Here is a 24144-nt window from a genome sequence, read left to right on the forward strand (position 1 = left end):
AGTTGATTTTACTTTTCTTATGATGGCAATCTTATTGTAAGGGGTTTATTTCTTTTTTACCGTGTCTGAAATTGAACACTGAGGTGGCTGTCCAGAAACCAAAATTATTTTTGCAATTGCATCATAGTTAATAAGTATGTGTAAGAGAATAATCTTGTAAAAGCTGATTACCTCAGTTATTAATAATTAGGATTTACGAGTTAAGTAATATGCTGCAACTATATCCAATTCCTTGGCAATTTCATGTGGAAAGCTGAGAGATAATTTTAGGAATAATCCTCTGTGTGAATTTTATTTATAATTAATGCACAAGGCTGTGAAATCCTAAGTGTCAACTGAACTAGCATTTTAGGTTACACCTGTGGCTTCTCCTTCTGTGCTTGTAGTATTTTTACATATATGCAAAATGTAAATAGTATGGTTTAATATCTTTAAAAAGGTAATAGAGCACTTATAATCTATTTTTTTCTGATTCAGTGATACATGAACTCTTCCAAGTTTGGAAAGAACAATTAAAAATCTAACAATATTTTTTCCAGCCCTTCTCCTTTCAAGTTTAGCCAGGAGTTTAAGCAGATACCCATCTTTCAATCAGCAAGTTATTTTGTTGAACTCAAGTCAGAACATTAGCACTCTTGAAGTTAGGCATGTGCTGATGCACCAGAGCACATTATAGCCCATGTGAGGCTACCTGGCCCTTTCTCCTCCGCTTCTGTACTCATGGGTATGTTTTTTTTTGTTTTTTTTTTTGGGGGGCGGGGGGCGGGGCAGGAATCACTTAGCCTTTGCAATAGTTTGCCATCAAGCCTGATGATAGCCCTTCTCTTTGTTACAGTTCTCTTTTCTAATTTAATTCCTTTCTTGTAACAAAGATGATCATCACCTCGGCTTTCAAACTTCCTAAGTAGCAGTCCAAGATTTGGCATCTGCCAAGTAGAAACCTGGTGGGGTTTTTGGTTAAACACGCGCTCAGAGGGGCGACATCCCTCCCTGCCCCCCTCTTTCTGCCAACCATAGCGGCTGGACCAGTTTTCTAAACCTGTGTTTCTAATACCCAGAGGACAGAGCTCTCATCACTCATTCAGGAACACCTGTGTCACAGATGCATAGAGCAGGGCCAGCTCTGCACCCCCCCAGAACCCCCTGACAAACCCCCTAGCTGGTGTCTACAGCCCTGAAGAAAGCCCCTGGAGCGGTTACTAGCTGGCAGGGCTCCCCCAGCCAGGCACCTGCCATTGCCAGGGTGTTGCTGGCCCAGTCTGTACATCAAAGCTTTTTGTATTACTCTTTTTCAGTTGAAATCTGTGGAGAAATCAAGTTTGCATCTTGCAGGTAATGAAAGCAAAGTGCCCTCTCAGCCAGGTGCGAGGAAACCAGTTCCGCCTAACAAAGCTTCAACAGCTCCCAGCTGCTTGGCCATTTCCTGATGGTCACTTAGGTGTAAATGACCTGCGTGTTTCAACCACTGATTTCAGTGGCAGAAAACCTGAGAGTGAAGGCCAAGATTAAGGGAAATAGGTATGTGCCTTATCCTCCCATCTCCAAACCTCTGGATTGCAGAGTGCCCCAAGCTGTGAAAGCAGGGCCTGGACTCTTCAACTGTTCCAGGTGTTTCTGTCCTGCCATCTGGACTGGGTACATTGCACAGGAACAGAAACCATACCTAGATTTGATCTTTCATGCATTTGAAGGAAGCCTGACAAATAATGCAGGTTTGCAATTTGATACTAGGGAAGCATTCTAAACTATATTTTACATTCGTATCTGATGTGACATTTAGTAGCGGAGCTAAATAATTACTCATGCTAAATGTTCTACATACTGTCACAAGGTAGCTTTTAAAACATAGGGATCCTTATTTTTTCCCCAACAGAAGCAGAGACAATTTTAACCACAGAGAAGCAGATAGCGAAGTAAGGGCACGCTGGAATTATTACTAAGTGTAATAGAAAAATTATCTGTGCTATTTATGCTGGGGACTCTGCCGCTGAGGCTCTCAGCGCCGGGCCCTGTGGTGTGGGTGGCAGCAGCCTTGGCTGGGCTGCAGGACTGGCAGCAGGGTGGCACCATGCACAGGGACCCGTGCAAAAGCATGAAGCATGCTCTTGGCTTTGCTTTGCTTTTCAAAACCTAGTTGGTTCTCCTTTAATTATGTTCTATGATGTACCAAAGTTACAGTTAAGTTTCTATGTTTTTACCGACACCGTTTTTTCAGGGTGGTGTAACCTGTTGGAGTTCCGAGCAGGTTCACGGTTTATGTCCTGTTTTCTTAACAAAAAGCTGCTCCTTTTCCCAGCTTTCTCCCACCACTTGTTTGTTAGGTGCTCCAACGCCTTCTCTAAGGCCGGAGCAGCGCACGGCGCCGCGGGCTCGCGCCAGCCCCTGCCCGGGTGGGCGCCGTGGGGGTGGCACAGGGGCATGGCCTGGGGGGGCACGGCTCCTGGCGCAGATGCAGCATTTTCCTGGTGTGCCGGCACCACTGCGTCCCCGCAGCCACGGCCCGGGGCTGTCGCTGTTGGGCTGCAGCCAGGCCCCAGGCGCCCGCGCACAGCTGTACGCCCCGCGCACGGCCCGCCCGCCTTGGGCAGCGCTAAGTGAGTTCAGCTGGCGGCGCTCGCTGCTCCCGTCCCGCCGCCCGCCACCTGCGTGGCGCTGGCCCGCGCTCGGCCTGGGGAGCAGGGAGGGCAGGCCCGGGGGAGCAGGGCAAGGCAGGCCCGGGGAGGGGCCCGGCGGCGGGGGCTGGCAGAAGGCAGTGGGGGAAGGCGCGCCGCCCTCCGCCGCAGCCGGGCCGCAGGTGGGGCGGGGAGGCGGCCGTGTCCCCCCGCCCCCGGCGGGCGCTGCCGTGAGGTGAGGGCCGGGCCGGGCCGCTGCCGAGAGCGGGAACGGGCTCGGGCCCCGCGCTCCCCGCGGCCGGGCGGCCCAGGGCGGGCTCCTGGCAGGGGGGAGCAGCCTCTCCCCGAGGGCGTTCGCGTCCCTTCTGGCGTGCGGCGGGCAGGGGGAGCTGGCGGCGCCCCGCGGAGCGGGCGATGGATGGGGCGGGCGAGGCGGATCTCTGCGGCGACGAGGCGGCGCCGCGCTGGAGGAGGAGGGCGACCCCCCGGCCGCAGCCCCGCGCCTGGAGCAAAGCCCGGCCGCAGTCGTACCAGAGCCCCAGCGGGGTGCTCTACACCGACTTCCCCGTGGGGGACAGGTGCAGCTGCTTCACCGTGACTCAGCCGGCCGGTACCGTCAGCACCTGCCCGGGCGGCGGAGCGCCGCGGAGGGGCCCCGCCATGGGTTCCGTGTCCAACGGGAAGGTGCGGCCTCCGGCCCGCGAAGCGGTCTCCCCTGAGCCGCCCTCCCCGGCGCTCGCTCCGGCCTCTGACGCTCCGGTCGGCGTTAGCGCCAACGGCGCCGTCACCTCGCCGGGCAGCCCGCCGGGCCATCATCCCCTGAGGGTCCCCGGGCAGCCGGCACTGGCCCCGCAGCGGGAGCAGACCGCTCTCACGGGCAGCCCGCAGCTCTCGCCCGCTGGCAGCGCAACCTCGCAGTGCAACCGGCTCCCCCGAGCGCCGGGCCGGCCGCCGCCGGGGTCCCCTGCGACCTCCCCGCCGCCCGCCGCGGCCGCCGCGGGCCCGCCCGCCGTCCTGAGCACCGACAGTCCGGCCGCCCGCAGGGTGGGCACGCAGCAGATCATCCCCAGGAGCCTGGCCTCCGAGATAAAGGTGACGAGCAAGGGCAGCGGCCAGAGCACGGAGGCAAGCAGGAGGGTGCTGAAGGTGCGCAGCATGGTGGAGAGCCTCAGCGCGCCGTTGGCGGCCGATGCGGAGGAAGAAGCCGAGGGAGACCTGGACAGCCCGGGGACCCTGAGGCGCGGCCTGCGCTCGACGTCCTACCGCAGAGCCGTGGTGAGCGGCGTGGACTTCGACGGCTCTTCCAATTTTAAGAAAAAAAACCGAATGTCCCAGCCCATACTTAAAGCGGTTGTTGAGGATAAAGAGAAATTTTCAAGCCTGGGCAGGATGAAGGTAAGTGGTGCTGAACGGAGACACGTTGATTTTGAGTGGTGTAGGCGACACTGGCGGTGATTTGCAGTCTCTAGGTTTTCCATAGATGCTGGAGTCCTTCCAGTCTGCTTCTAGCTACCGCAGAACTTCTCATAGTTATTGGTGAGTCTCGCAGATCACTTACAAATGTTGTTTTCAAAGTGAAGTGGTGGAGGCTTCAGGGACAGGGCTCTGTTGAAATCCAGGCAGCTCAAAAATGTGTTGATGGCAGCCTCCTGCTTGCGTTTCCTGCAGGATTCCCCAACACATCGAGGTTCTCTTCCACAATCAAGTGATGTTCTAAAACTTTTCCCCAGAAAGTAGTAAACATGGGGAAAAAAGACTTTGACCTAGTAAAGGCTACCTGCGAAGGTAGGCAGATGGACAGAAAAAATGAACTTTCACCCTTGCTCCTCTGGGACGTTAGTATTTTTAAAAATCAGAATGTGTTTTTTAAACTGATAGCGGCCACTAGGTATGTTTATTTGTAGCTTGATTTTAATGACTGCAAGTAAAAGCAGAATGCCTGTTTTTAATTCTTGGTTGTAATCTCTTAGGAGCAGTAGATTTATATTGAATGTTAATGTATTAAATTATAAAGACTTACTGAAAATACTTTTACTTGAACATATCTTATTGTAATATTGTATTTCTTTTTTAATATAATCTGGTACTTTTTGAAAAATATATTGGTAGATTTCTGCAGAGTTTGGAATTGTGTAATAAAGTGCTCGAGGCTAAGGGTAATGCTCTAGCTATTAGAATAATTATCAGTTTTCAACCAAATTAAAAATTATGGTTATGGCAGCTTTTGTGAAAACGCTGTAAGTGGCAAAATAGTAATCAATCAAATTGTGGACTGCTGCAGAGTAGGGAGGTGGTGATGTGATTTGGTTTTGGTAGTAGTCTTTAACAGTATGTTTTGTTTAAAATAGGAGCATGTGATGTTGTCCTGGCTTTACACACAACCCCCTTTTTGCTAGTAGCATTTTTTTAAAACAGACTTCTTAGACCATATGACCTGTTGCACCAAAACATCTGTTTTGCTTCAAAGTTTTGTTTTGGTCTCAAAACATTAGTTTATAAAATACTTAATGTGGTTGCTCTTTGCAAAGTGTGTGAGAAGAGCCACTCAGTTGTGTACCTTCTGTCCTCATAGGAAAGTCCAGTGACAGTGGAATGAGTTGCAAATTCACTGAACTCTTGTAAAGCTAGTGTACTATGCTTTTGAAACATAAGAGAAGCATTGGGGACAAGTATGTATAAACAGCGTGTGAGAGAAGGAAAGCTAGAGTAGCTTTTCACTTTCTGTGGTGAAACCATTGTTTTCATGAATACTTGTCCAACACCAGAAGTTTATAGATTAGGGCCTGCTAATGTGGTGCCTAAGTATCAAAACAGAAGTTCTTGTTACCATTGATTGTTTTGCATTCTTTTAATGTGTATATATCTCTTTCTTGTTAAAATTATCAGAAGAAAATGCTGAAAGGACAAGGGACATTTGATGGGGAAGGTAAGCCCTTTTCTGTACAGACTTGATAATCTGCTCAATCACAAGAGAGATGAACTCCAAGATTATTTTGCACGCTTCTTTCATATGTAGTCAAAGACTTAAGTGCCTTGTTTTTCAGTACACTGTCTAAACCATGGAACCATAGTTTTAGCACTAGACATACTTCAGGGAATGTTTTAAAGAATACAAAATGGCAGGCTAAAAATGGGGTTTTGTTTGAAGGGCTTCTTTTCAATTTAAATTCCATTCCTTCCTAAAAGATTAATTGATCAGTGTTTCTGTCTTGGCCCTAACAGTTCTGTAGAATTACATGATGAGGCTTCTTCCTCCTGTTGGGACTGCCTTCCTGCATATTCCCTGTGACTCCCTAGGTGCAAGATGTAACTTTTGTGGATCAGTTTATGGGTTTGGGGTCATCGCTTGCAAGCAGATGCCCAGATTGCTGTTCTCAGAGTTTATGGTTCACGTGTTTCTCCCTTTTCCTCATAAGGCAGGGGTGCTGGGGTGTGTTCTGTGAATTCGTAATCCTTTTCTTGCTACCTAGGCTTCAAGTTTTAAGTGTCAGAAAAACACTGTTAATGTTACTCGTTAATTCTGGGCTTTGCCAAGTTTGCTGCTATTCGCAATATTTCAACAAGAAAAAAAATCTTTCCTGGCTACGACTCCATTAGTCCATGGAAGTTTAATTCTAGCAACTGCTACTCTCTTGGCTTTTCTCTGCTTAATGCCTCCTTAAGGTCGTATCAGCTGCTGTGTTACCTTCCTTTTCCTCTTACTTCTATTTTCAAGACTTTTCTACTTTGCTCCATTTGCATTGCTCTCTATCTTACTTTCATCTTCTCTCACACTGTCTCCTGATGACGTTTTCTAGATTCTCTTTCAATGTCTCCTTTCTATCTTGAACTGATCCCAGCTAGTACCTTTCTCTGTAATGCCTCTCAGAATTCAGTTGCTGTACATATTTCTGGCCTTAAAAGCGTATATGCTGTGTAGACCTGTTCCAGAGGACAAATACAAAAGGCCAGATGTTGTATAATACTCAGGTGAGGGCTGTGTGGTCTGAGAGGTGGAACATACCTACCCAGTCCAGCATCAGACCTCAGGAGTTGCACCTGTGTGTGGAGCATCCAGACTGTTCACTTCTTTCCCTTTTATCTGGTAGGGGAGGACTGGATATTGTCCAAAGCCTGGCCCATCTCTAAAGTACCTTTTAGAGCTTGCTTTCTTAACAGCTTGATCTGCCTGTTAGGTTGTTCTGGTCTTGAATTTCTCTGTCCTTTTCTGGTTGCTTTTGAGAAGAGTGTGTGGTCAAGGAGATTGGGAAATGGAAAGGGTGTGCTCCACACCTGCACTTCGTTGCCGTTGATGATACTGAATGAATGCTGGCACTACTGATACAACGAGTGTATTTTGTCTTAAGGTTCATAGGCCTCATGTTTACTCAAGCAACCTTTGAAGTTTCTATTTGGAATAGTTCTGACCTCAAAATTTTGAAATTTGTATCATTTCCTTAGTGAAGTGCAAAGATGGTACTTAAAGCTGATGGAATGAAAGTTGGCATGGGTAGTGGACTTGTAGATTAAAATAGCTAGACCTCCAGGTTAGTGACTCTGCTCAACACGCTTGTTCAGTTTTTAAATTGCTGGCTAATTTTGAAACATTGTGCAGCAAACCAAGGAAGAAAAAACTGTTTTCTGGTTGTTGTTTTTTTTTTTTTTACAAAGAACACATCTGTTATTTAATTCAGTCAGTGTGGATCTTTTGGTAGTGGTACAGTGATCCATTGTTACTGTACTGCACCATTGTCCATCCTAAATAAGATACTATCTTTGTCTCGGAGTTTGTGAACAGCACATTGACATTTTGGGTTTTTGCATTGTTTAAGTGTTACTTACAATTTTATGAAAGCAGCTAAACAAACTTTCTAGCAATTACTGACATACTATTGTTGTTTTATAGAAAATGCTGTATTATATCAGAACTATAAAGAAAAAGCTCTGGACATAGATTCCGATGAAGAGTCTGAGCCCCGAGAGCAGAAGTTGGATGAAAAGATTGTTTTTCACTGTAAGCCCCTGAGATCAACATGGAGTCAGCTGTCTGTTGTGAGTATTTGATCATCATATAGCCAGACAAAGACAGAGTATCTAAGAATGTATTGAAGCAGGTCTTTTTATTTGCTACTGGAATTTTTGGCTGAAGTTTGTCATCTCCTTTTTCCCTTCCAAAATAAAAGATGTCTCAATTTTTTTTTTTTACAAGTTTGCAACTATTCAAATATTAATAATACAAATCCAGAGGTCTCAATTTAGCTTTTGTTCAGGTTTCATGTAAGGTAACTCATAACAGCTTAAAGAAAGCATAAATCATGTCTTCTCAGTCAATTTTAGTAGGTATAGACTGATGCTCCTGCCAGAATCTGTTTCCCTGGTTATACTGACACCTTCCTTTTTCTAGTGCAAGTGTGTTTGTAGGCTCGTGTGGCCACACAACAGAGTATGTGATTTGAAATCACCAAAATAATAATAATAATAAAAAAATCAGTGTAGTTTAAGGTGAAATCAAATGCAACTTTGAAATGCAAAGGAATTAATATTTCACAATTTTATGCTTTAAGATACTTTTTTTTCTTTTTCAACTATGCTGGGAAAAAAAAAATCAAGCATGTCTCTTTTGTATGTGCATTGAATTTAAGACCCTAACTTTGTACTTTCCACAATCACTGGAGGTGGTTGCTTAGGCCTTACCTGCACAGGGTGCTGGCAGCTGTGCTGATGGAGGTCCTCAGAAGAGTTACGGTTTACGCCAATGCATGTTACTGTATCTGGCTGTTCTGAATGAGGTGCTGCCAGCCTGAAAAGACAGGTTGAAATCCTAACAGTGTGTAAACTCGGAGCGAAAACTGTGCTTTGTGGTACCATTCAATAAATTTGTGTGGACTAAACCTTGAACAGGATTTAGTCCTGTTTGGCTAGTTTGTTTGTTTGTGTTTGGTTGGTTGGGTTTTGCTTTTTTTGCTAAACATTGTTTTTCATTTCATGAGAGGGACATGGAAGTCCTGATCAATTACTGGTCTTTGTTTTGCATAACAATCAATACAATTGAGAGGGTCCAGTTTAGGGTCCTTTATTTGGCAAAGACAGAACTTCACCTTACTACGTACCTTACTACGTACCTTACTACGTACCTTACTACGTACCTTACTACGTACCTTACTACGTACCTTACTACGTACCTTACTACGTACCTTACTACGTACCTTACTACGTACCTTACTACGTACCTTACTACGTACCTTACTACGTACCTTACTACGTACCTTACTACGTACCTTACTACGTACCTTACTACGTACCTTACTACGTACCTTACTACGTACCTTACTACGTACCTTACTACGTACCTTACTACGTACCTTACTACGTACCTTACTACGTACCTTACTACGTACCTTACTACGTACCTTACTACGTACCTTACTACGTACCTTACTACGTACCTTACTACGTACCTTACTACGTACCTTACTACTCTAGGTTGATTTGACTGCATGTATTAATGGAAACCATTTTTAAAAAGCCGAGTATTCAGATTGTGGTATTCTGCTACCCATAGCACAGTCCGTGAAGCATCCGCAGTGGCTTTTTCTTAGTAGCGTTGTTAAACAATGTAGAATTCAGCTGTTTTAATCAGTAATGTAATCTTGCTAGCTTCCCTGCTAGTAAATCAATGATACTGGTTGATATTTCAACAGGCTTTCATCATGTGCATGATTTTGAGACTAAAGGAACTGTAAATAAATCTGTGGTTAATTTTATTATCCTTTGATCATTTCTGTGGCTTCTAGAGGGATATCCCTAAAATGAAGGGTTTGGGGTTTTGTTGGTTTTTGTTTATGTAACTTGCAGAATGTTGCAGAACTTCATCTCTGTATGCAGCATAGGAGTGTTACGTGACATCAGCACTGGGTTAATGGTTGGACTCGGATCATCTTAAAGGTCTTTTTCAACCTGAATGATTCAATGATTCTACGATCACCTAGAATATTCAACAGTTGGGGCCATTGGCTTTGTATATCCTGTATAGATTAGTTATTAAGCCTCAGCAATATCTTCTAAGGCTACTTATGTTGTCTGTTTAGAAGAGCTGTCTTACAGGTGTTGATGACCTTTTGCTGTTTAAGGTATTGAAATAGGAATCCCTCTTTGATTCAATAATTATGAAGCAGGCAAGACAATGTGGTTTTGAAAAGATTAGCTTTAATTTTTTTTTCAACAAAGAAAGTACATTAAATGTAGTTTATTTGCTTAATGCTGCAAAAAAAAATTGTTTATAATGAAGTCAGGGTTTTTTTCTGCCTTTAGGCAAACCAGCAGTTAAATGTTCAACAGCTGAGGTATTTTGGGAGGAATGCTATTCAGTAATAATAATAATTTCAAAAACACTGATTTGTTGTGAGACCAAAATAGTACAAAGATCATTTCAGTAAGAGAGCCATGCCTATGCCATGCTTACAGTTATACAAACCAGCTTGTTCTTCACGATTTCCAGCACAGCAGACTTGGTCAGTGTCTTTACTTGATTTACAAGGATGGAGGTGGGGAGTATATGGGAAAAGGTAGTAGACTGTGAAAACAAAATATGGGAATCTGAATCTTGTAGTGTCTCTGTTTATAACTCCCTGGAAAAATTACATGCTGTCAGTGTGTATTAAAAAGCGAGTGTGGAATTGTAACAGGAGGTCCGCTGGAAAATGTCAAAGTATTTGGTTTCAACATATGTTAGGAAAGAAGGAGAATAATACATTTATGGTATTTGTTAGCAGTGACTGTGCTAGGAAATAGAGGGGGGATGCAGCAGAATGAATCTGCTCTTTCTGCAGGATGTTTCTTTGGCCATACAGGCTTGATCGCTGATGCAGTCAGTTCTGACCAGACTTGCCATTTGAGGGGAGTAGTGAAACCTTCATGTATAGAGTTGTTGAATCCTTTATGATAATAATAAAAACATGTTTCTCTCTTCCTGCAGTGTATGCACCCATGTGAAAGTAAGATTGAGCTTTTCAGAGAACATATACAGACTCTGAAATGGGGTGCTGTTTAAGTCGAGTTCCTTTCAAATTCTTCTCTTGAACCTTCTTCCTGTTGCAGATTAGACAGCTAGCAGTAGTGAAGCAGGTGACTAGGTAAAGAGCTACCTTATCTACTATCTCTGTTCCTTGCAACCTTCATCTGTTAATTTAAAAGTTTAATTTAGGGAGAATAACCAATATTTCCAAATATATTTGAAAAGTATCTTTCGATAATTGTGAAGATTTCCAGCAAATCATAGGCAGTGATACTAACTTGTGCACTATATTAAATGTATTTACTTTCCAACAAATGCAGCATTCAGGTGGTATGGTATGGATAGTGACAATGTGTGTTACTGTGCATTCAAAGAATCACAGCATCGGTTAGGTTGGAAGGGACCCCTTGAGATCTTGTCCAGACCCCTGCTTCAGGAGAGTTGGCTGGAGCAAGTTGTCTGACTGTGTCCAGGTTGTTAACATTTCCATGGGTGGAGACCTCACCACCTCCCTGGGAAACATGCTGCAGGGTTTGACCGCTGTGTCCGACTGGTGGACTTTGAACTTAAATGTGTGTTTTTCGAGGTCCTTACCATACAGCCTGGAGATACGAAGCATGTTTACTTTTCATTACTACTGTCAATGCTGCTATGATTCTTACAAATATTCTTGAGATCTACACTGGAAACAATGTCCCATAGCATGGGTAATTCTTAGCATTATTGATGTATTTGATCTCATACCCAGTAGGTTCAATGTGTTTGTGTAGCGCTGCATCAAGATTTTGCATGTTCTCTCAACTGCTGTTTCTCTAACCTGAAACTCTTTCCAAGCTTTGGTCATCTTGTGTTTCATTTTTCTGATCATCTCTTTCTCTGGCTTGGGAAAAGTGCAGCTGTGGTTTTTCTTATTCATTTAAAAAGCTGCTCTAAGTTGCTTTACCAAGTCACTCGCACTGTCACCTTTCCATGACTGCCTCTTCTCTGTGGTATCATACAAAAGCTACCTGGTTTTATTGTCGAGGATCTTCAGGGCTAATCTTTGCTTTAGCTCCTATTTCTCTCCCATTATCAGAGGGCTTATGTTAAAATTGTTTATGGTGCAGCTGCTTCCTATATTTGTCAGAGAAATATTTCTGGTGAGTTACCCCCATCCAGCACCTCTGTATTTGGAGGAATGTCTTGTACTTAACCACAGAGTTAACCTGTTGTTCTTTTCATCTTTTCCTCCTCGTCTCTGCGGCTGAATCAGTCATAAGTGAGTTGGAAAAAGTCCAGTGGGACAGTAAGTCAGCGGTAGTAGCTGTAGTGTTGGGCCTCTTCTTTCTGGTTATGTTCTTAAGCTTATATTAACTTTTTGTTTGCATAGTATGATAAATATGATTTTTAGGCTATTTCAGCTAAAACATTTTGGAATAGGAATTGAATTTTCTTTCACTGTGCGCCAGAAATAGTCTCCATATTTGGGCCTCTTTGGAAGCGTTGCCATTGATTAAGAATATAAGGTTGAGCCATTTGCTTATGCAATTAATTTATTTGTATACTTTTATGTACACATCCATATATGACAGAATAATGATCACAAAACACAGCTACACTTTTTGAACATTAATACAGTGGTTGCCGCAGTGACCTCACTGGAAATTTGCAGTTGCTCTGTTAACAGGAAGCATTGAAATCTCTTGGATATGTTCATAGGTATTTCCTGTGTTGGCATATTTTTAGAAAAGTCTTCCACTGCACCCAGAAAAAAGTGACATTGTGCTTCCTAGTGAGTGCTTTAAAGCTTTCAGGTTGTTGATTGAAAGGTACTTTAATTCTTGCTTGGTATTCAGAAGTGTATGTTTGTGGTGAGGGATCTGTAGCTTAAGTTCACAAGTTCAATTAAGTTCACAAGAACAATTGCTCGCGCACTGGAATATTTGTTATTTTTGCAAGTATATACATGCATGTGTATACTTCGGTGTGCATGCAAACCAAAGTGTGGCACTTGTTAACGTTGTGCCATCTTGACTGTTGAGCCTCCTATTCAGATTTGTGGTGCCTCGTAGGCAGGCATAAAATGAGGAATAATAAATCCTTTAAAATTCCAGGGAACAAGTGGAGTAAGAAGAGAAAGCTGCTGATGATAGTGCATTGGGAGCTTTTGGGGAAGACTGAAAGAGAAATGGGAGCATGAAAGTGCATCTGTTAGGTTTCGTGGAAAATGGCTACAGCTGGGGTTCATGATGGTTGCATACGGAGGGCTGGGGCAAACTTGTCTTGGCTGATTTGGCTGTAGGGTGCTGGGTGGGGAGAGGTGTCATTGTAGGGTTGAGGATAGAAATACTGGGGTATTTACTCAGGACTTTGCCATGTTGTTTATAGTAAAGCTGGAGCTCCTCCAGAATAATTTTTTGGCCAACAATCTACCTGTCTACGTAGTTTGTCTATGCCTTTAGGTGTTTAACAAATGAAGGCACTAAGATTATCCAGGGCAAGTCGGAAAACAAACCTTGTGATGTACATGTGTCACTCAAGAAACCTAACTTAAAAAGAGAAAGTAGTTTTCATGCTTCTGTGTGTGTGTGTGAAATCCAAGGAGGTTGTACAGGGTCACCGTGATTCAGCTGTGCGTGCTTTTGCTGCAGTAGTTCTGTGTTTGTGTCTTGGGATAGTTTTTAATGAAATAAATTTACTTCTTTTGGTAAGTCAAATGACAGATGTTATTAACTTTTAAAAATTATTTCATTTCTGCTAGTTCACTGCTGTCTTTCTGAAATGAATAGATTCTTCAGCTGCGTTCTTAGGGCAATATTTTGATAGTCCTGCATATATGTATATATAAAAATCACATTTTTCTACAAAACATGTTAAAAAATTAATTTATTTTTTAGGTGAAGAAGAATGGATTATCTGAAGTGATCAGCCAGGAAGAAAGAAAAAGACAGGAGGTACTCCTTTAAAGTAACATTCTTCTTCGTTGCTTGTTTAGGGGCGCACTGCATGCCTGATTAAATACTCTATTTGTTGATAAGAAGGCAAGTTCATCGGGCTGTTTTCTGTCCTAGAGTGAAGTGCCGTCTTTCCTCAGGGAGAATAAATAAACAAAACCTGTCTATTGCTGATGTGCATGACCCCCTGCCACAGGTCTCCTACCAACCCGCTGCAGCTCTTGCCTAGGTACGCTCACTCCAGCAGATGTAGCATGGTTGGCGGCTACTCAGTAGCGGCAGGCAGGCACTGCTGCATGCTGTGCTGGGGAAGGTGTAAAATTAACCTTGTATTCACAGAGGGTAGGAGGTGGCACATTTTTAAAGGCAGTGAGGAAGAATTAACAGCTTTTTACAGTGCCTCTTAGTTGTAACTAATCCTATGAACAAATTTGAACCTGCGAGCACTGTGTAGCTGGTGTAACTAACCTTTTTCCTTTCATTCTGAAATGGAGTAGGTGCATCCATGCTGTCAACAGTACAGACAACAGCAGCAATTACTGATGTAGTTACCTTTTCTCTCTCTGTCTCTTTCCCCTTTGTTCCTTTTGTCCTCTTTATCCACTTCCTCTTTGCTCCTTTTGTCCCCTTTATCTGCTTTACCCTCCTTCCTTACTTACAGGGTCTATTTCAAATGAATGAGAGGTGTTGAAAAGAATAGCCTGACCTAGCCAACTGTATACCTGCAGTTCTTGAGGTATGTCCTTCAATAGGGAAAAAAACCCAAGTTTTTTTCAGTAGAAACACTGTAGCATTACCTGACGTGGTTGTTTCATTATCTTCAGGACATACCTCAGTGAGTGTAGCTGAGTGAGACCTGACTGGGGTTTTCTGTATGTGTATAGCAAGCCTCAAATATTAATTTAGCTGCATGACCTACAGCTATTGTGTTCATATGTGAAATACAGAAACATCTTGTATTGCATATGTGAGATTTGTACAATGGTTTGGGGGGTCTTTTATCATGTTCCAGTTCTTTGCTTATCTTTTGGGGCTGTGCAGCTGTTCAGGCCATGTGTTCTGCTTTTCTGTCTCCTCCTGCTGGGAAGCTTTAAGACACAAAAGCATTTCTTTCAGTCATATCCTTTAGGAGCCTTAAGTCTATGTTTCTGGGAGTCATATTTACATCCTGTCAAAGAGAACAAGTTCTTTAGATGCCTTTTAAATGAAAAGTTTTTAATGTTACCAAAAAAATGTTTTCAAGCCTGAGGGTTTTTTATTTGAATGTTAGAGGCCTGTTCCTGCAGAGAGAGCCTAAATAAATATTCCTAGCTGTATTACCAACTCGTGCTTTTGTTGTATTTCTTTTAAATTGCCTTTTATCAATTATTCATTATTTATTCTTTAAATTGCTTTTTATACCCTATTAGATTATTTTTGCCATTGTAATATAGTCACTGTAGAAAAATAATTTGTTTGCTTTCTACCTTGATTAAATGTCAATGTCATACAGTCATGCACATCCCATCTTTCAGAACACATTAGTGAGATGGATGGATGTGCATCTTTGTCTAAATATATATTGGACTGAAGACTGGAAACTTAACTGCTGGGCAGAGGCCAGAATGCCCATTTTAGGTACCTTTCTGCACTCTGTTAGCCAAGCAGGATGTAGATTTGCCACCAGAGTTTGGCTGATTTATGTATATGTGCTCTAGATTCTTGAGGCTGATGGGAGTTGGCAAGCAGGCAATGTAATGTCATTTTAAGCATCACGTTTGTGCATCTTCTTGCACAGCAGTACTCACTCCTGTGAATAACATGTTGTAGCTGTAACCTATCTGCTGCTGTGTCTCTTACCTAAAAAGCTGAAGGGATCTTGGTAGGTAATAAGACAGAGGCTACTGATAAGTACATTAGACTTCATTTCCTTGTACATATAATGGTCCTGTAGGCTTTCTGTGGAGTGCAGTTGTCTTTGGACTGCATAAATCTTGAAGGCTTCAGCTAAAGCAGGTTCTAAGAAATCCAGAACTTATTATTTCATTATTAAAATCTCAGTTCTTTGAAGAAGACTTTTTTAGAAGAGCAAGAGTAATTTTGAAAGCAGAGTCTGGGAACACTGAGTCTCAGGATACCCAAGGGAAATTGTATTTAATGAAAAACTTACCTTAACACCACCAGAATTCACTAGGCTTGAACTGTTTTAAGAAATCTTAGGAGCAAATACTTCCAGCAGAATATTTTGCTCTCCCCCCACCCCGCTCCCGGTACAGTTTGTCGCAGCTGGCAATATCCAGGGAGACCACCTTCAACCTGCCTGTAGTCGCCCTTGCCTTTATACCTGTCCCTGGAGGAGCAGGGTTCCTCTGAAGCACATACGTCAGCCCATCTCAGTGAACTCTTCCTGCAGCCTGTCAGCTGCAAGACACTCTCTCTGTTTCTCTCTGTATATGCAGAGCCATGGGCATCAGCCTTTCCAAATACTTAACTTGTGCACTGCAGCATTTAAAGTATCTATTTCTCCTTTGGTTTGAGAATGCTTAGGGAAGTTCGTTGCAAGTAGCTAATGAAACTATATGCACAAGTATTGCCATTAGCTATATTGAGAAGAAAGCTGTATTACTTCTGCTGGTGGTATTATTCTGTGCTAGTAATGCCTGGAATGTGGCACTGATGACAAATGTGACTTGGTGTGGAGCTTGTGACAGAAGGGTTCACGAAAACTGTTTACTTTTTTCCATGTATATACATACAAGAACTCTGTTAGATTAACAACAAATAAAGCCTAGGGAGGCAAAAGCTGTCTAAAAGCTGAAATGGTTTCTATTTGAGAGATGACAATTTCCAATGGAACAAAGATGTGGATTTCAAAGTCCAAAATCCGTTAAAAGTTTGCTTTGTATGTCAGCCTGCTGATGGAAGTTACAGTGGCTACTTAGAAAGTGGTAGGGTGATAAAGCAGAAGTTGTTTGTGGGAGGTGAGGGAATGTACTGGAGGGCTGCCTGGCTGGTGTCTGGTCGCTAATCACTAAAGGGGATTGTGGCTGTTACCCCCTCCTGTCTGCTCTGCCTCTAGGCTCCTGTCCCTGTTGCAGATAGCTCAGCTTCTCATCTGCCTGCTCCTAACTTGATGTTTTGAAAGTAACTAAGATATCGCTGCTGATACAAGACTAAAACCTGAATTTTGCGAAGGGTTTTGCTTTTTGGCAGATGCTTGAGTAAGCAGAGTTCTGTTACCCAGGAACACTTTCAAGTAAATAATGCAGCAGCTTCTGCTTAAAAAGAGCAAAAGCAAATACTGGCTGGTGAACAGTAGTATGACTGATACAAAGCTTCCAACTGGACCACAGAAAAACCGATATGTTTGTGGTTTTTTTAGCTAAAAAAAACAAACGCAAAACCCACCTTTTCAGGAGTATGAATGGGGAGTGATCACAGCTGTTTTTTTGTTTTCAAACTCTCTGTTTGTGCTTGCATTGAAAAGTCTAATATAGACACTTAATTTTTTTCGTTGTATTAAATAACTTATTTCTAAGTAAATGATGCAACTATCATAGAAATGAATATTTATGGTATAATCTCTAGCTTATATCCAATAACTTTTCTTTGCACACCACCTCCACATTTTCCTTTTTTTTTTTTTAAAAAAAAAAAGAAAGTGTAGTCAATAGTAAGTCTTTTCTTTCCCCCTCTGCTTTACAGGCAATATTTGAAGTGATATCTTCTGAGCATTCTTATTTGCTGAGCTTGGAGATTCTCATCCGGATGTTTAAAAATTCCAGGGAACTGAGCCTTACGATGACCAAAACAGAGAGCCATCACCTTTTCTCCAATATCACGGATGTTTATGAAGCAAGCAAAAAGTAAGTGTAGCAATGCATTTCTACATTTAAAGAAAGTACACATTTTAGATTAGAAATAAAATCTAAAATTTAGATTTAAATTGTTTACTTTTTAAAATTATATCTGATTACTGCTAGTCAAAAAATATTTCAAACAAGTAATGAAATGTAGCGTACAGAATAATGTCTTTAGTGTTACCACACATCAAAGGAACAGCTGCAAAGTAGCAAATTCAGCATAAATTTAGGCCTGACAATTTAAGAAGAGAAATCAAATGCTGCACATATTAATATGCAGTGTCTTAGTTTTTTATAAGCTGTAAATAAATCAGAATGGAAATTGGTTCTCTGTTCTTTGAGAGCACCAAAGTATGTGCTCTGCAGTGCTAAAGAATCATTTCATATACTACAAACAGCTAAGGTTTTATTTTGCTGACCATAGATTCTGTTGTAATATGAGTAAGCTCCTGTTTATTTGGATTATATTTTCCTTACATACCTCACAGACAGCTCCTTAAATAGTAGAACTTTGGTTAGTGCTGGCTAAGATATATGGTAGTATTTGCAGACTCAAGCTGTGCCTTACCTACACTCTTGTTCTCTGAGGCATCTTGCTGTTATTTGGAAAAATCTTAGCTTTTCTTGCTAGAGCACTGCATTTTTAAAGTTGTTTATTTTTCTGCCTGTATGATTTAGTAAGGAGAGCTTGCAGGTAGGCTGAACTGGAGATGTCAGGTTATTTTAATACCTGTTTGAACATAAAAGCAAGTTTTTTATTGGAATCTCAAGTAACCATTTTAGTGGTAACCATTTCTTCCAAAACTGTCGTGCTAGTTTGAAGATGGAGAGTACGACCATGTGGACATGCCGCATAAGTTTGACAGACTCACCCTGCCACTATGTTGGAGCCCCATTTAATGGGGTAGGCTTGTTATTAGTTTCTCTGAAAATTGGTAAGGAAAGAACATAGTGTATTTTAGTGGAAATAAGCGTCCTTCAAATCTAAATAGCTCCAAAGCTCAGTGTTGATACATTAAGCATTTGTACCTAGTCTTTACAGTCTGTTGAATTAAACTTGGTCTGCCCTTACTGAACTGCTAAGGATTGAGCAAGAGTTTCATACTTGCCCTTAAGAACTGACTCTTGCCAGTGTTTTCCTTAATCAGTTGAATCACTGTTTACTTTCTACTGAGGACTCAATGTGCAGCATACTGTGTGACTGTATCTTTTATGTAAACAGCGTAGGCATTTTGCTGTTTATGAACAGTGCTGTGCACACCATAGCACCTGACACCAGAGACATGTATTTCTGTTAAAAAGAAGATGATCTGCTGTGCTCTTTTTATTGTTTTTATTATATAAGTTCCTTTGGTACAAAGTCAATAACAAGAAAAATGGGCACACTACAAAAAGGAAATGTCAGATCTTGCATGATACAAACACTGAAAAGTCTGTTGTATGATTGTTGGTAATTACTGCCAGGATTATTTAATACAGGACATGCATATGTATGTGCACTCATGGTGTACTGCAGGGTATGAATACTTCAAACAGTTGTTTAATGAGGCTTTGCTTTGTTTCAATTTGTACATTATTTAGCCTGGCTAATAGTAGTAACAGCAGGTGAATTACTGGGGTCTACATAACTAAAAAATAAAAATGTCAATGCTTCTTTTCATAGACCTTATTTCCAGTTTGAATTCAAGCACAATGGCTAAAGGTTGCAGATGGCCTAGTTAAGATACTGATTGATCATAACTATAGCACTGTACAGCTTTAAATGCCTCTCTCTTTACCTGTGGAACAGAAAAATACTAGCATCGTTTCAGAAATGGGGCTAATGGTTGGCTAAGGAATCTTTCAGTCTGGGAATGTTTCTGGAGCCAGACCTTCCTACCTTTTCAGCTTTTTTTTTTTTTTTTTTTTTTGTTCCCTTTGTTTCCTTCTTGTAGAAATTGTGATGTTCTGAATTCTTTAGCGTTAAACCTGTATTTAACTTTGTGGAACTTTTCAAGTTTTATGTTCACAGTCATGGTAATGGCCTTTCTTGCTTCTATTGCTCTGAAACCCCATGGAGTCTGTGGAATTTTACCTCTTTGTGCAGCAGTTTGACTTTGTCTTCTGAAGTTTATGCAGTAGTAAGATTTAGTTTCATGGAGCATACATGTGAGAGTGTCTAATGTATGGTGTCAAGCGCATACCTAATTTAGGAGATACAGAACAGGTGTGTATATTTGGACTTACTGGGTGTACAATCATTTCTCCATCTCCCTGTTCCCTTTTGTTTCTCTCTCTCATAGTTGAGGTCTTTTGCCAGAAGTTGGATGTTGTCTGAATCCACAGCTACTGCAGGAAAGAGTGGTGTGACAGTAGTGTTCTCAGTGAGTGCAGGTTAACAAAGACCTTATTTTCAAGGAATAGTCCTTTTTACAGTCTTCTCCTTAGACAAAATGTGAACTGTAAAAGTGTCATGAGCCTGTTTTTTGTTAGACAAACATTGATGTCACAGGAACGTCATATATTAGAGGGTGATTGCCATCTTTTTTAGATGGCTTAATAGAAATCAAAGGTTTAATTGGTGAGCAGATGTTGCCTTTCCTTTGGATTGTTTCTCTGAGATACAGCTGACCATACTAGTAATAGCTGTGTGAACAGATGTGTGTTTGGTTTTTTTCCTTTGTTTTTTCCTTGTGTTGAATAAGCCTTCCAAGTCACTTAAATCCACTTTTAAATTTCTTACTTAAAATATTTAAAGCAGAGATGGAGGTGGGGGAAGCAATATTTTTAGGGGAATTCTTACAACCCTTTTGATTAACAGTCTTCAGAGGAAGTGGGATGGGGGCGTGGTGGGAGAATGGAAAAATACTACACTATCCTAAAATTATAATCTTAATTCTTTCTTGTCTGGGAGGTCTTAACGGTTTAAGAACTTGGGGGTTTTATAGCTTGGAGTAAAACCAGAATTTGTAACTCCTTTTTAAGCTTAAATGAAAACATACTTTATTTCCCGAGTTATGCAATACCGTTAAACTATAACAAAACTTTGTGCTGCTTTTCACAACCTCATTTGTGTAAATAACGAAAGTGATTTTAAAACAGAAGCCTTTTTCTTGGTATCTCCAAACTATTGCTTCCCATTTTCAAGCTTTTGTTATAAATTTGCAATAAAGTTGAAGATCTGTTCCGTTATGCTGTATTTTAGGCAACCTTTCCTTTACTTAACCACACTTGTACTCAAACATATTTTTATCAGTGGTTTTGGTTGCTCAGACAAAGGTTTGGTGAGCTGAGGAACATGAACTGATAAAAATACTATCTTTAGTCAAAATTGCTTAAAGCTTATATCTAGGAACTTTGACTTGGAACATGTTTAATGGAAACTCTCTAGAAATGCCAAGATATGCTTCTGATGCATGACAAGGCCATTTCTGATGGAACAAAGCTGCCTTTGTGAGAAGCAGAGTACAGACAGCAAAGACAGCCTCTGCTTTTGGGAGCTTATTGGAATGTCTGTAACACAGAAGAGTTGATCTGAATAATTTGTGCAGCATACAATGTGTTTGTTTATGAAAATGTCTTGTAAGGTGGCTTCAGAAAGCTTAAGGTTTTTATTGCGGATTTGCCTGTATGTGTAATAGGGGAATTCATAACTGATAGAACACAAAATCCCACAAATTGCAACCTGAGTCAGTGCAAGCTGTTAGAGATGTGATGGAGGATGCCATAGGCCAGCTTATTCAGCAGTAAAAGTTGTATGCTGTGCTTGTGTAGTCTGAGAATACTGTGCAATCTATCTTACTAGTGAGAAAAACTCTCCAGTCTCAGTACGCGGTGCAAAAGAGGTCAGTTTCCCAAGAGCTTGGCTTGGGAAAGGGGAGTTACAGGGAAATTAGTGAAATGCCTTGAAGAACAATTGGTCTGACGGGTCAAATCAGCAAATTTATAGGAGAAAGGAAAGCTTTAGCATTGTTTCTCTCTGCCATTAGGTCAGCGAAAGGCAAAAAGCTTACAGAGTATCACAAGATTAGCAGGGAAAGGCAGGAACAAAAAATGTTTTGACAGGTCTGACTTTTTAAACTCTGTGTCTTGACTTTGGTAATGAAGCTTGTGTGGGTTTGTGAGGTAGGTTAACATCTTATCTGAGTATCTTCAATTTAATTTTGTATGTGTGAATATAAGTTAGGAGCCAGGTAAGCTTTCTCCTAGGACTGTTTTGTAAATCAGGTTCATGTTTCACCTCTTCCCAGCATACCTTCAATGATCCAGCTTCATCTTTTTCCATAGGAAAATACAGTCGTAGTGTTTATTTAAGGAGTGTGTGTATTGAATCAGTTAACTAGACATTAAATAGATTACTTTTAGAGAATGCAGAGTTCTGTTGCTCACTTTCTTTAGAAGATTGCAAACGCCACCACCACCCAACCCCAAACCCACATAAAACAAAAAAAAAGTAAAAATAAAAACTTAAATACAGTGAGTAGACCCTGGGTGATTCAGGTGAACTACAATGAAAGAGAATTATTCCTAAGTTACAGATCACCAATTTGATCTCCAGGTGACAGTGGTATAAATCATTAACATCCTTTTTTCCTGTTTGGTCTAGACTGATAATCTTAGTCTGTGTTCTGTGTTTTGTCCCAGTTGTGGCCATCAGCAGTTTTTGAAGAAAGCTGAGTAATGTCTTGAGGGCACCCAGCTGTGTGTGGTTACTGTGTTGGTGAAGTGGCACTGAGGTATATTCTGGGGGAGAATTTCTCTGCCCTTTCAAAGATGTTCATACTGGGACATTGTGACACGGATAAGCAGCTTCCTTATCAGTAAGTCTGGGTGACGTTGGTTATGTTGGACAGAGTAATGGGAACAAGAGGGGGGGAAAATCCTCCCAAATGATGTGGAAGCAGGATGTGGGGTGTCTGTGGCTCTGTGCAGAAGCTGATGCTGGTGAGCACTGGTACCCATGGCAGATGTTGGTGAGCACTTGACCACAGGTGATGCTTGGGTTCTTGAGGTGTTGCAGAGCATGGCTACATTTATCATTTGTGGTTTTTGCTTTTCTCCCAGCCTAGCTGAATAATCTGCTTTTACTACTGATGGGGCCTTTTTTGATTGTCAGGAGATTCCAGGGATTCTGGAGGAAGTATTGTAGAGCAGTGAGTGCAAAATACTGTATTTTTTCTTTAAATTTATGTGCCCATAGAACACGTTTATGGATTTGCATCATATTGATGACTTGAGACAGTGCATTTATCCTTGTTTCCTCAGATTGCTTCCTTCATGGTTCATTCTGACATCAGAACTCTTTGGCTTGAATATCTAGGAGGTACTTGTTCAGAGGGTTCTTCTGGCAGCTGAAATAACTCTGAGTTGACTTGCACTGTGTCTTTGCAAATGACTAGCAGTGTTGGTAGACCGCAGCTTTAAAATAATACGCAGCTGGTACTTGCATTCCTGACCCAGTGATTGTTCTTTTATAGTTTAGCTTCCTTATTGGAGACAAGATTAGATATGACTTCAACACTCAGGAACAACAAATCTGAACAGAATCATACTTCCCTCCATTCATTTCCTTGTGTGAACAGAACTTAAGAGAAAGAATGGTTTCTTTTTTTTGAACAAGTCTAGAAATTTTTGTACATATACATATATGCATTGTGTAATACTTAATTTAGTAAATACCTGGCAATTACCTATACAAAAAGTGCCCTTGAAGAAAATACAGTTTCCCAGAAAATAGAGTAAGCTTATTCACTTAAACATACTGAAAAGAATACCCTGAACTCAGAGATCTGCATGCATCACCTTCACGTGTATTTTCGTGCTGTACAAATAGACTGAACTGTTGCCAGCTGTTGCTACGTGTAGGAGGAGGATGCAACAGGAAGATAATTGGACAGTGACTCTGCCACAGTGACTGGAGAATGATGACACTGTTTGTGAGCCTGTTCTTCCCTCTGCTGCTGCGCTGCCCTTCCTGGTAACCCAGACTTTGATCCCAGAGCTTTCCTCTCCTGCAGCTCTGATGTGTCACCTGCAGCCACAGTGGTGACCAAAGCAGGGAAGTGGTTTTTTGGCTAGCACCTATGGAAGAGTTTCTCAGCCGAAGATACTGCTGATAGTGAGCCGTGGGGGGTTGCCAATAGGGATGGGTTTAACTCTGAAAAGATTTTCTGAAACAGTTAGTGTTATATTAAAACACTGGTTTAGAATAGTGGACAGAAGTGTTTTTCTGTACGTTCCCCTCTGTCCTGTGTAGAGTCCTGCTCAAGCTGTCAGTGTTTTCCATTTCAGATGCCCCTCTGTAGGAATGCCAGCTAATCGCAAAGAAAACTGAATCTATTCACAGTTTGCTTGTCTCAGACTTGTGTGACCCTCCGTGAAATTAAATATAGCGTGTGTTAGATTTCACAGTCTCTGCTCAGGCATCTTTATCTTTGCCTTCACGCCTGCTCAGAGGTGTTGTAAAAAATGGCTTTTGGAGAGGCTGTCTGAGAGTCTTCAGTAACGCTGTGTATGGCGCAGAAAGTGTTGGCGGAGGGCATTTGCAGTTGTGTCTCTGTTACCAATGGGTTTAGCTTCAGCCTGAAGCCAGCTATTAAAGCTAGATGGGACTAGAAGCTAGAATAAACTTGCTTTACTTTGTCACGCGGACTGTACAGTATCTTCAAGAAACACCAACATAAACATAAAACTTAAACTGCATTTATGCAGTTATATCCCCCATGCCGGATATATGAAGTTTAAACATTAGTTGCATAAAACTTGTATTTCTTCAGAAAATCTTC

The 24144-nt window shown here is 41.7% G+C and overlaps 1 protein-coding gene across 1 annotated transcript in view; it reads left to right on the top strand.

Moving 5' to 3' along the window:
• The first annotated feature begins 738 nt into the window (after positions 1-738).
• ARHGEF26 (Rho guanine nucleotide exchange factor 26) overlaps positions 739-24144 on the top strand; it is a 66467-nt gene continuing 43061 nt past the window's right edge. Inside the window, exons 1-5 of the mRNA XM_080410189.1 lie at positions 739-4007; positions 5499-5538; positions 7498-7643; positions 13482-13538; positions 17223-17383. Of these exons, the coding sequence (XP_080266315.1) occupies positions 3027-4007; positions 5499-5538; positions 7498-7643; positions 13482-13538; positions 17223-17383 (1385 nt within the window). The 5' untranslated portion in view covers positions 739-3026. The remainder of the gene's footprint in view (positions 4008-5498; positions 5539-7497; positions 7644-13481; positions 13539-17222; positions 17384-24144) is intronic.

This window comes from Falco punctatus (genome assembly GCF_963210335.1).
Source record: "Falco punctatus genome assembly, chromosome: 13".
NCBI lineage: Eukaryota > Metazoa > Chordata > Aves > Falconiformes > Falconidae > Falco > Falco punctatus.